The sequence below is a fragment of the Vipera berus genome (genome assembly GCF_964194415.1).
Source record: "Vipera berus genome assembly, chromosome: 4".
In the NCBI taxonomy this organism is placed as follows: Eukaryota; Metazoa; Chordata; class Lepidosauria; order Squamata; family Viperidae; genus Vipera; species Vipera berus.
In genome coordinates, this window is record NC_138206.1 from 85,652,938 (window position 1) to 85,665,946 (window position 13,009).

Consider the following 13,009-nt stretch of genomic DNA (forward strand, 5'->3'; position numbering starts at 1 on the left):
GAGATCAGCACTTATCTGCTATTCATTAAAGAAGATCATCATTTGTAAGCTTCTGAGCAATGCTAAAAAGTTGTAGTTGCTTTAAGAAATTCTCTCATTAAAATTAAAGCAATTCTTAACTACAAGTTATTTTTGAAAGGTAAACAGCTTGATTAATTTTGATCCTACCATAAGGATATAAAGGGAAATTTGATTTAATACAGTGACTGTGTTTGCATGCAATACTGAACTATGATTTAGCACAATTTGGGATGATACCTTAGGAATGCAGAGAAAATGTTGGGCATAGATGAACATCTTCCTTCCTGGGTCTAGCTAAAAGTAGATTCTTGCAAGTTTAATTTCTTTCAAATAATTTTCATGAATAAGAATTTGTATTTTGTTTAACCAGCTACTTTAAAATTTTGATTTAATATCGATTTGTTTCAACATTAACTGAGATTTGTTTTAAACCAGGAGATTAATCCAAAATTATTTAAAGTTAAGCTAAATTAAGTGCATTTAAAGAAAAAAGGCTCTGGGGAAAACAGCACTGTCAAAAAAATAATCTAAAATGTGCAGGCAGTCCATGGCTTGTAATCTGCAAGCAGCCCTAAACCCTTCAAATTCATGCCAGCAAAATTCAACATCATATTTACAAATAAGAGGAGTACTTTTTAATTGTAAAAAATGTATTAAGGGCTATAGGTATTGCTGATAGTTGTCTTGCTTCCTTTAGCCTCTGAAAACAGAAAAAAACCCTCTAGTCTATCATAGTAGAAGTATTTTTGTTATATTTTCCTTTATATAGTGAGTGAATTATAAAGCCTTGAATGCTGTGGAGCATTTTATTGTTGCTTGTTTAATTTTGAGCAGAGAATTTCAACTAATTTTAACAATTAGCTTTATTTTACATAAAAGGAGATATGTATTACTACCCCATGAATTGAATAAAAAGCAGCCAGTAATTGGGAACAGTTTTCAAACTGTACAATAGTTCTCCATTCAGTATTTTAAAATTATAAAATACTGAAGGGGCATGATAGCCATATTTTTAAATATAGTTTATCAGACCATATGATTAGCACTAGAGGAATTATTATTTTTAAAAGGCCAGGCTTCCAAACCCTGTATTTTATTGCTTCTCAGAATGTGTGCTTTTTCAGTTTTATATTTTGCCTTTCCCTTAAATGTTGGGTTTAGCGCAGCCAACATATTGGAGAGCTTCCAATATGTTTTTTTTCAAATTTAGATAAGCCCATCTAATAAAATCACATCACTAAGAGATAAAAAGCATATCCTGGATTAAAACTTGGTTTGTGCTTGGATGGCAAACAAGTTTGAATAAAGCATGCTGTATAGGTTGTTCCTTAACATTCCTTAACAATCTTAAGGATAAATTATCCTTTCATATTACTGTTAATTATGCTTCTGATAGTTAAGTTCAAAGAATCCAATGCCTAAATACTTTCATGTGTATTTAGGCATTGGATTCTTTGAACTTAACTATCAGAAGCATAATTAACAGTAAAGGCAAGGATGGGCAATCTGCAGAATTCTAAATTAAAGCTATCAACAACAATCGCCGTTGGTCATGCTGACTGCAATTGGTAAGAATGGCATGGGTTGCCCATTGCTGTTCTTGATTTTATTGAATATAATCAGTATTTATAGTCATTCTTAGAAGTGACCAGAAACTGATGAATTTGTTGTAGCAAGGAAATTGAAACCAGTCACTAAATTGTCCTAAAGGTGCTTTTTCACAAGGTAACTGGACTTTCTTTTTTCTCTTTGAAGACATTTTGCTCCTCATCCAAGAAGCTGCTTCAGCTTTGACTGGATGGTGGGGAATGGAAGTCACTAAATTTGATTATCATATTCTCAATTAACTAAAAGTTTTTAAACCTTTTAAATGTCAATGTGCTTCCTTTCAAATATTTTAAGTGAAACGTGGATAGATATAGTTTGACAAAGAACAAAGGAACATATATTTAAGAAAAAAGAGACGTATATTTAGGCATTAGACTTAGCTGTGGAAATAGACTCTTGGCCACTACCAAAATTTAGGCAGGCAGATTAAGGATTAATTTACACAAACTGCGAATCAGTTCATTCAAAACAAATTTACCCAATTAAGTTTATGGTTACAGTACATACTGTTTGCGTTTCTCATTGATGATTTAAGTATTTCCTAAGTCATGCTGAATGCTAACTTAATGCTTAAATGCATACAAATGTTAGTTGTACATTAAAAATCTTACTACAAAAGTTACATTTTTTTCAAGTTATTACCTCTCTCCACCCCATTGCTGCTGCAATTTCAGTCCAGAAACTCAAGGTTTTGTCTGCGTTTATGCAAAGATTACTTAGCTTTTAGTTAACAATGCTCTTATGGAATATTGGATGTATATTTTATTATAAATTGTAAGTTTTTATTTTTGTAAAATGAAATCTATTTCTTTAATGTACTATTGTTAGATTTTTTTAAAAAAAAAGGTTAAAATATAACACTTGTAATTCACAGCTTTTAAAAAAAATTATCCTGAGTGTGGGATCAATATTTCCCAAGTGAGTTTATTAAGAGGATAGCATTAAGTTTATGTATTTTAAATTATATACGCTATTTCAAAAATTAAATAAGGTAATATATTCTAGGTCTGCAACCAACCAAAGGCTATTTGGCAACTGTGCAAGAACATTCTGCTGAAGTGCTAGAAAAATATGGTAAGTAGAATAGTTATATCTTGATTAATGTATTCCTAGTAGGCGTTCCGTGCGCCTTTGGCGTCTAGTCATGCCGGCCACATGACCACGGAAGATGTCCTCGGACAAACGCTGGCTCTTTGGCTTTGAAACGGAAATGAGCACCGGCCCCTAGAGTCGGAAATGACTAGCACGTATGTGCGGGGGAACCTTTACCTTTACCTTTTAGTAGCAAAAATAACTGCATTTACTACCATGTTTCCCTGAAAATAAGACCCAGTCTTATATTTTTATTGCCTCCAAAAGAGGCACTAGGTCTTATTTTCGGGATGTCTTACCCGCTTATTTCAGGACCACCACAGCCAGGCCTCCCACGCCCCGATACCTGTTGTGTTGCTGCCCGACGTCTGTAGCCGCTTGTTAAAAGAGGCCACATGTCACCAATGTTGTGCTGTGCCACCGCTTGTGGCAGGACACCACGCATCACACCAGGATGCCACATGGCATGTTGCGCCCGTGCCGCCGCTCGCGGCAGGAGGCTATGTGGTATGTTGTGCTGTGTCGCATGTGAGCAGTGGCACCAGCACCATGGGGCCTCCTGCCGCAAGTGGCTGAAGAAGTTGGGCAGTGGCGTTACAGATGTCGGGGCATGGGAGGTCTGACTACGGCGGTCCTGAGGTAAGTAGGTGGGTGCATGGGACAGCTCCACCCCCCCACCCTGCTCTATCTTGATTTTTACTCATGCACCTTGCCCCACCTTGTATTACCAGACAGTGGGACAGAGTGGGCGGGGTCTTAACTACGGCTTATTTGGGGTGTAGGGCTTATATTAGGCACAGACACAAATATGAAGCTACGGCTTATTTTCAGGATAGGTCTTATTTTGGGGAAAACATGGTAAATTATAGAGATATTTACACAGGTACAGTATTTATGATCTTCAGTTGCTAAGTATCAGCATGTAATATACAAGTGTCTTTGGAATGTAAGTATTTGCCTGTAACAATTATAAGAAGGGAACGATATTGTTTGAAAGCAGCTGTATATGCCTGAAAGAACTTGAATATTTTATGCCAATTGTTTGTGGATAGAATACAAATTGAGCCACTTTTGTATGTCTAAAATGTATGGTCATCCATCAGTTATGCATTTTTTCCAGTAATTTTATTTGTATACTAAAAATATTCCTGCTTGTCTCCTTGGAATAATGCTAAAACTAATTTTATAATTATTAGATCCAACTAAATGACTTTTGATCTACTTTCACAAGACTAAAAAGTCATCAAGCTTCTTTGTAGTACAATTTTGTTACAGTGAAGGAAAAAAATATTTGATCCTCTGCTGATATTATACATTTGCCACTGACAAATAAATGATCAGTCTATAATATTAATGGTAAGTTTATTTTAACAGTGAGAGACAGAATAACAAAAAAAATCCAGAAAAACATTTCAAAAAAGTTATCAATTGATTTGCATTTTAACGAGTGAAATAAGTATTTGATCCCTTCGCATAACGTGATTTAGTACTTGGTGGCAAACCCCTTGTTGGCAATCACAGAGGCCAGACATTTCTTGTAGTTGGCCACCAGGTTTGTACACATCTCAGGAAGGATTTTGCCCCACTCCTCTTTGCAGATACTCTCCAAGTCATTAAGGTTTTGAAGCTGACATTTGGCAGCTTGAACCTTCAGCTCCCTCCACAGATTTTCTTTTTTTAAAAAACATGTTTTATTGGTTTTTCAATTAAAATCTACATATTTAGAAAGCATCGTGGTAACTGGGTAATCAGAAATTCAATAAGAGTTTTCAGTACATAATTCAGGTTACATTATCAAAACGTCCTCAATTTCCGTTAAAATTACATACAACCAGTTTAAACTAATAGTTTTCTAGAAATAGCATGGTCAGTTAAAAAATTTGTCAATTCAATTTCATTGAGATATATCTATGTCCTGTTATTAAATTTTACCTAATTTTGATTTTAATTATATTATTCAAATTTAGCCTTTAACATCCCAAATAATATTCACAACCCAAATTTCCCTTATTCCATTACAGCAAAAACTATAGCATCTAACATCGTACACAGTGGCTGATTGGCTATAAACATTGTCTGTTTCACATCCTAATACATCACACGTTATTGATAGGACCACAACCTGTGTTTATCAATCTACAACTATTTATACACAACCCGATTCTGTTTTAAATTTTAGCTACCGTAATTTTTAATTCTTAAATGGAATAATCAAACGTCTTTTTAACATCAAACGTGGGATCTATAAACCAAATGTCCATTATGTCAGTGCACAAATTATGCCTAAAATAAGCCTAATAGATACATAAACACATTCTAGTTCTATCTCATAAACATTTTCTATTTTAGATACTGATAGATCACTGATTACTAAAAGGATAACCTTTAATGGTTCTCTAAGAACTCACTTTTTAAATCTAACTCAGGCTTTCTTTTTTTGCCAATCCTTGTACTTTTAGAGTTGTCGGTTCTTTGGATAGAGTCAAAGTTTTTGTATTAACTGTTCCTCTGTCTCAGTAGTAATTTGTTCCAGTTTTGTTATATTCTGAGTTGTAAATTCTTTAGTTGAATTCGGGGTTACAGCTTGTAAATTGGAGTTGGCACCTAAATTTTCCAGCCTGGAGATAAACATCTCAGAAACTTTATGAATTGTTTCTAATATGAGCTTATAGTCAAGCAAGGATTGTGGCTGATCACTCTCCATTTTGAAGTAATGGTAAATAGTCCTTAGTGGAGGCTAATTTTTAAACAAAAGTCAGTAAATGTTTATCTCCACAAGCCTTGAATTCACCTCCAGCTGTTTCAGCTTTTTATCTTTAGCTGTAATGTCAAGGGCAGTTCCAAAATAAACAGGTTTATTTGCCAAAAAGGCCACAAGATGTCCCCAGCATACTTGAAAACATTTTCAGACAGAGTAAATTTATCAGTTTTGAGTACTTTTAAGTAATTCTTTTCTCTCTTTTTTTAATCAAATGGACAGAATGGCCAGTTTCTGTAAGGATAGGAGTTTTGGGTCACCAAAAATAGAACCTAAGTAAGTAAGGAATTAAATAGTATTATTCTGTTCAAGGTTTTCTTTTTTCTCCCAACGTGATCAAAAGCTGCCCTTAAGGAGGGTGAGGGGAAAAAAGGCTCCCTTCCCTCTCTCCTCGCTGGGGGAAGCAAATTCAAGGAGCTTTTGACAGGAAAGAGTAGACAATTAGGAAAGGAAGAAGGCAATTCTCAGCCAGTTTTCAAGTGCTGTGTTGTGCTTTTGGCTTTGGCTGGAAACGGCTAAATGATGGGCCATGGGAGTAGCCAATCCTTTCTTCGTCAGTTCGGAGAGTAGCTCCAAACCGACGGGAGGGCCGCCGCCCTTCTACCACCGACTGGAGAGACCTCTCCCTCGCTTGTCACCGCTCCAGGGCGACTTTCGACCCCTTTACAGGCCCCCCCCATGGAGAAATCCAGACGACGTGGGGAGCATTCCCTCACGCGTCTGGTCGTGCCGAAAACCAGAACCGGAAGCCTCTCCACAGATTTTCTATGGTATATAAGGTCTGGAGACTGGCTAGGTCACTCCAGGACCTTAATGTGCTTCTTCTTGAGCCACTCCTTTGTTACTTTGGCCATGTGTTTTGGGTCATTGCCATGCTGGAATACCCATCCACGATCCTTTTTCAATGGGTTAGGGTTAACCCTTCCCTGGATGAGGGAAGGAGGTTTTCACCCAGGATTTGATGGTACATGGCCCCATCCATCATCCTTTTGATGTGGTGAAGTTGTCCTGTCCTCTTATCAGAAAAACACCCCCGAAGCATAATGTTTCCACCTCCATATTTGATGGTGGGAATGGTGTTCTTGGGGTCACAGGCAGCATTCCTCCTAACACAGCGAGTTGAGTTGATACCAAAGAGTTCGATTTTGGTCTCATCTGACCACAACACTTTCATCCAGTTCTCCTTTGAATCATTCAGATGTTCATTGGCAAACTTCAGATGGGCATGTACATGTGCTTTCTTGAGCAGGGGGACCTTGTGAGCACTGCAGGATTTCAGTCCTTCAGGGCGTAGTATGTTACCAATTGTTTCCTTGGTGACTATGGTCCCAGCTGCCTTGTGATCATTGACAAGATCCTCCTGTGTAGTTCTGGGCTGATTCCTCACGTTCTCATGATCATTGAAATTCCATGAGGTGAGATCTTTCACGGAGCCTCAGACCAAGGGACAGTTATTTTGTGTTTCTTCCATTTGCAAATAATCGCACCAACTGTTGTCACCTTCTCACCGAGCTGCTCAGTGATAATCTTGTAGCCCAATTCAGCCTTGTGTAGGCCTGCAGTCTTGCCCCTGACATCCTTGGACAACTCTTTGGTCTTGGCCATGGTGGAAAGTTTGGAATCTAATTGCTTTTGTGGACAGGTGTCTTTTATATAGGTAACAAGCTGAGATTAGGAGCACTCCCTTTAAGAGAGTGCTCCTAATCTCAGCTCATTACCTGTATAAAAGACACCTGGGAGCCAGAAATCTTGCTGATTGATAGGGTATCAAATATTTATTTCACTCATTAAAATGCAAATCGATAACTTTTTTGAAATACATTTTTCTGGATTTTTTTTGTTATTCTGTCTCTCACTGTTAAAATAAACCTACCATTAAAATTATAGACTAATCATTTTTTTGTCAGCGGGCAAACGTATAAAATCAGCAGGAAATCAAATAACTTTTTCCCTCACTGTATATCTGAAAAAGTGCATGTTGAAACTCAAACTTGATGTTTGCTGTAGGGAAGTTTCGAACATATAGTTTTAAAGAATCATTTAGTCTGATGTTTCTGCATCAGAGCATATTTACATAAGATTTATTGTATGAGTTGTTAAATGCTTCCCACTTACTTCCTTACAGTCATCTGAGGCAAAAGATAAGACTTCAATTGTACCTTTTTTCTCTGACCAAAATTTTGGATTCTAAATGCAGCCTGTATATTCGAAAAGTCTGCATGGAACTGCTATTTTCAACCCAGTGCAAACAAAGTTATAATTTCTCCAATTGGATTAGATGATGATGATGAATGATGGAAGGGATATATATATATGAGAGAGAGAGAGACAGAGAGGAGAGAGAGCGATAGCAAAATACAAGAACCAGGCATTCTATTTATATAGGGACCCAACCAGAAGTATATGAAAAAACCATAAACAGAATATGAATGCAAAGCCCTTTCTTTTCATTTTAACCCAAGGACTAGTATTATCTAGAGAAACTAGCAGTTTCTTGGAGAATAAGGCTAGAAGCCACTAAGTCACTGAATATTTGGATTCTAGCAGACATTTTGAGGGCTTAAAAGTTAGAATTAAGTTGATAATAAAAGTTGAATTTAGCTTAAATTAAATACATTACCCTCTAATGTTTGCTATCATTTTAATTACTTGGTATGTGTTAATAAATAGGTTTACAACATTCTCCATAAAGTATGGTGTACAAACAAAGCTTCTCCAGTGTCTTTTACAAGCTGTTCAGAAATTGCTCCCAACTGTCTCCTCATGACTTCCAATGCATAGTCACTTTTCTTCTCCATGCAAATATGTGAAGACCATTGCTTTGCTTGCACTTCAGTGTATTGTGAAGCATCTCTTTTATTACACAGCCATAATTTGTGAATACTTTAAGAAAATTATTGGGATTTGAACCAACCTAATTTTTAAGTTAAGAAAAATTAAATAGTATTATCAAAGGGCAGATCATGTTACTTTATTTCATTTTACAATGTTGTCACTATTGAGCTGTTTTACTATGTAATTATGTAGAGTTTGATAGCCTGAACAAGCAACACTGCAATTTTTTATCTGCTTTTTTGATAATCGTAATTAGCTTATAGCTTATAGTATTCTAACTTACAAAATGTTTTAAATCATTTTCAATTATTAAAACAATTTAAACCAACAATTAAGAATTGTATATTAAAAGCAATAAGGTAAGGTAGTAGAAATGTATAAGACATTATCTGGTTCTGTTTCAGCAATGGATGTCTTCAGTTGGAGAGAAGAAAGCCAATGGGAGGCCTCAGGGTACTGTGGGTACGGGTACTGCTGAATAATCACTGGCTGATAGCGACATGACAGAGTAGAAGATCAGCCTTACATTTGATATCAGTGAAGCCAAACTGCAGGAAACAATTGACAGGTAAGCTTGAAACAGAGTCTCAAAGCATCTCAAACTTTATTATTCTCTTTTAATATTTTTTGTAAGAAATAGAACAATATGAGGCAATGGTTCTCAAACCTTACTGTAGGGTAAACAGAATGCTGCATAGCTTGTGAATAAAGACTCAGCAAGTTGCATTGAACTACATATTGCCAAGTATGCGGTCACTGAATTCATTATTTTTATCATGTACCTAATTTTTTGTATACTCCTTGAATGTAACATTTTATATTAGTGGGATGCAGTCCATTGACAATGTATATATGATTAGTGGGTTAGCATTTTATCTGCTAGTGCATTCATGATATTTAATCCTTGTTAGACAGCTCACATTTGTGAGATGGGTCGCCATGTAAAATAATTCAATATCTTAAAAGACAAATCAGAAAAAGGATAGAAAATTCATGCCATTCCCATAATTGGGCCTGAAGCTCTGTCTCATGTTATTAGAAACACTGTGGTTCTAGTTCAGAGGCAGATGACTTCTTGAGGCCCATCTACAACTACTATTATCTTTAATCATACCAGTTGGATTGATGGAATCTTCACAAATGATTATGTGTGTGTGTGTGTTTGTGTGTGTGTGTGTATATGTATATGTGTGTGTATGTATATGTGTATATATATATATATATATGTGTGTGTATATATATATATATATATGTGTGTGTATATACATATATATATATGTGTGTATATATATATATATATATATATATATATATATGTATATATATATATATATATGTATATATATATGTATATATATATATATATATATATATATATGTATATATGTATATATGTATATATGTATATATGTATATATGTATATATGTAATTTACTCATCTATTGGGCTTAGGATAAATATTGAAAACAGAGCCTTTGCAAATAAACATTTTCTGCCAGTTTGATTTTACCCATCAGAATCCATCTTTCACTCACTTATAGTGATTTTTAAGACCAAAAAATATGCCATTGTAGGCATCAAGAACAATCTTGTGCTCTGTTGCACTTCTAAGTTGGCCTGTATAGGTATTCCTGGCTTAACAAATCATTAGGACCGGTAAGTTTGTTGCTCAGTGATGTGGTCATTAACACATAATGTCATGTGATTGTATTGACATAGAATAGTAGTTGCAATAGTTCTGGTCGCTGTCATTAAGCTAATCCTATTTTGTCATTAAGTGTGATGTCATATGATCATTATTTACAACCTCCTGCCAGCTTCCTGACTGACTTTGCTTGTGGAAAGCAGAAATAAAGGTTGCAAATGGCAATCATGTGACCACAAGAAGCTGCAATCATCATAATTGCAAGCTAGTTGCCAGTGGCCGAATTGTGAACATATGACTGCAAGGACTACCCTATCCAATAAAAAATAGGGTTCAATTCAATTCCAACAAAATGAAAAAATGTTTTTTGACCCTCCTGCCCAAAGCCAAATCATATAAAACTTAACAAAGTGTCTATCCTGAAACTCAAAAGACATCTGTTTAACTATTATTCTTTTTCATAAGGATGGTTTTAATTTTAATTAGAAAAGGTCTTATTAAACCAATGAAGCTAATTCTCTAGATATAAGGAGGAATTTCTTGTGAAAAGAAATAAAGAAAAAACAATAGAATTCATACTGATTACTTCCAATGCAAGGAGCTTGCATTGAAAGAAGTTGAGTCTACTATTCAGATGTTGATAGGCAGTCTTTTAATCCTTCATCTTCTCTTATGAGTACTATTCTGTCTTATAGAGCATGAAAGATAATTAAAGACTAGCCTATTTAGGCTTTATTATATAGTCAAGGAAAATGTTATCTGTAACCATAAAATCACAAATCAATTGATGACTAAACTCACCTTCTTATTCTTTAGTACAGACTGGAAGCAAACTGATTACAGCAGTTCTATTGTACAAATGGAGGAAAAGCTTTCGGGGGAAGCAAAGATTGTCATGTATTTGGTGTCATTTCATATGGTGTCAACTTGAAATGCTTTAGATGGCATTACTGGATCATACCAAATACTAGGTCTCTTTTATATATTTGTATACCAAAAGGAGTAGGCTTCAGATCTTTATATAATTTTGCAGATAATGAAATGTTGAATTAATCATGTTTTAAAAATTACTTCTGTCAAGAATGGCTTGCACTGAACTGACAAAGAATCTTGAACAATTTCAGAGTTCATTATAGAAGTCAAAATAGTACTTGGCAAAAAAAATGGATACAGAGTATATAAACTAATTACCATATGTTTATTTATTTAGCACTATTAAGCCTATGCTTGGCTCAGCACAAGAGGACTGGCGAGAACAAATTTTTAATCGACAACACAAAATTGTGATCACTCCAATGTCACCGAATGGCCACAACTTGTAAAAGGTAAATGTCAAGATAAAGCAGAAACTTATAAAAGAAATATTTTAAATACAAATCAGTTGCATTCATAACTGTTTAATTACTAAATTTTAGGAGGACACTATCAAGGCAAGTAAATTAGAGATGACAATCCCTTTATGTATAATTTTGAATGTTCGTGATAATCTTTAAAATATTATCATTTCAGAATTATCATTGGAAGATACTTTCCTTGGTCTACCATATAGTTTGGTGGAACACACCATTGTCTAAATTTGTTTGAACTTTTTAAAAAAAGAAAAATCCTTCATATAATAATAGCATACAATTTTTATCTTTTGCCTTAAAATTTTGTTTTGTTAGGAAACTTGGTAATCTTGCTAAATGCAGCAAACTTGCATACCTTTGCTTTTTCTTTCCTAGGGAGTTACAGTGGAGGTAAAAGGAGTGGCTTGCAGAATGGAGAAGTTGCTCCGAGGGTTTTTGGAAGTGAGCCACCATTTGAAATTGCTAGTTCATGCTGCAGTGTTCAGATTAGTGGGTGGGTGTTGTGATCACATTTTCTGCAGTATAATTCAGGGCTGAAAATTTAAAGCATTTGTGATAAAATTATATTAAATACATAACAACTAAAAAGGTTTGCAAGTGTTTTATGCTGAACATTTGATTACTCCGTAGTTCTGTAGTTCTTTCTGGATTACTTAATGTAATGAAATTTTTAGGATTTCAGAGCTTTCATACAAATGCACTAATGTGTCCTGAATTGAAGCTGATCAGCATTAATTTAAACAGTTTTTATAAAATCAATAATTTTATATTTTTTGATAATAAAAACCAGGTCAGCTGTATTTCTGAAAATTTAAAAAGACAAACAAAACAAAACACTTGTTTGGTAACATGGAAATTATTTTTCATCTCAGTTGATACAGACTAACAAGAAAATAAATACGTCTTTGAATCAAGGGAATATTTGATGCTCCATGAAAAGAGGTTTTGAAGAAGCATTTAGGATATAAAAATAAAATATGTAATTTTTTTTAAAAAAAATGCATCATAGAACCCTACCCTTATTAGACCAACATAAATAACAAAATAATTGCTAATCTTTTGTGTTCTCCAGAACTCTTCATCAGACTAAGTGTTAAAGCAGGAGAAAGGGAACAATCTGGCCAATAAATTAAAAAGTATACATGTATTCCAAGCTTGAGTTTGGAACACTATAATTAAATAAGAATCTGCTGGTGCTGTTTAAAAAGCTGAAAATCATTTATTTATTAATTTTATAGGTCATCCAAATCCACCCAGCTTTGAATTTGAAATGTCCAATAAAATAAAATCATATTGGTATGCTCATTCATTGAATCAAACATGACCCAAAGTCACATTTAATGCCTAGTGAATTATCTAGGAAGGACCTTAAAGGTTTTACGTTTCATCTTCCCTTCAGCAGTGAAATTGAGCCCTGGTTTATTGCAAACCATTGTTTGTTGTTTACAGCTGGACCGAAATTGTTATTTCGGAGACACTAACCAGATCAATGAGAATGAAAGGTTAGTTTTTATAACTATTAAAATTAATTTTAAGCATCAAATCAAATTGTTGGAATTTTGGGGCTCATTTTATCCAAAAATATATAGTCACATACATCATCATATTATTTCAGAAATCTCAGCATTTTTTATTCTGTTCAGAATGTTTCTGGATGACTTTTCTTTCTCATTTTTAGTGTTAGATTTAACAAACTTTTCA

At 34.6% G+C, this 13,009-nt stretch overlaps 1 protein-coding gene across 3 annotated transcripts in view; it reads left to right on the top strand.

Moving 5' to 3' along the window:
* The window catches only part of UBE3A (ubiquitin protein ligase E3A), a 79,563-nt gene that overhangs the window by 10,114 nt on the left and 56,440 nt on the right, over positions 1 to 13,009 (top strand). The window contains exons 2-5 of one of the 3 annotated variants that reach the window (XM_081326467.1): positions 2,635 to 2,703; positions 8,719 to 8,882; positions 11,170 to 11,284; positions 11,684 to 11,801. Coding sequence is in view for 1 of the 3 variants with exons in the window: in XM_081326466.1 (XP_081182592.1) it covers positions 11,265 to 11,284 (20 nt within the window). In the remaining 2 variants the exon portion in view is untranslated. Of the gene's footprint in view, positions 1 to 2,634; positions 2,704 to 8,718; positions 8,883 to 11,169; positions 11,285 to 11,683; positions 11,802 to 12,757; positions 12,811 to 13,009 lie in introns of all 3 variants that reach the window. The other 2 variants (XM_081326468.1, XM_081326466.1) reach the window with 2 other exon arrangements.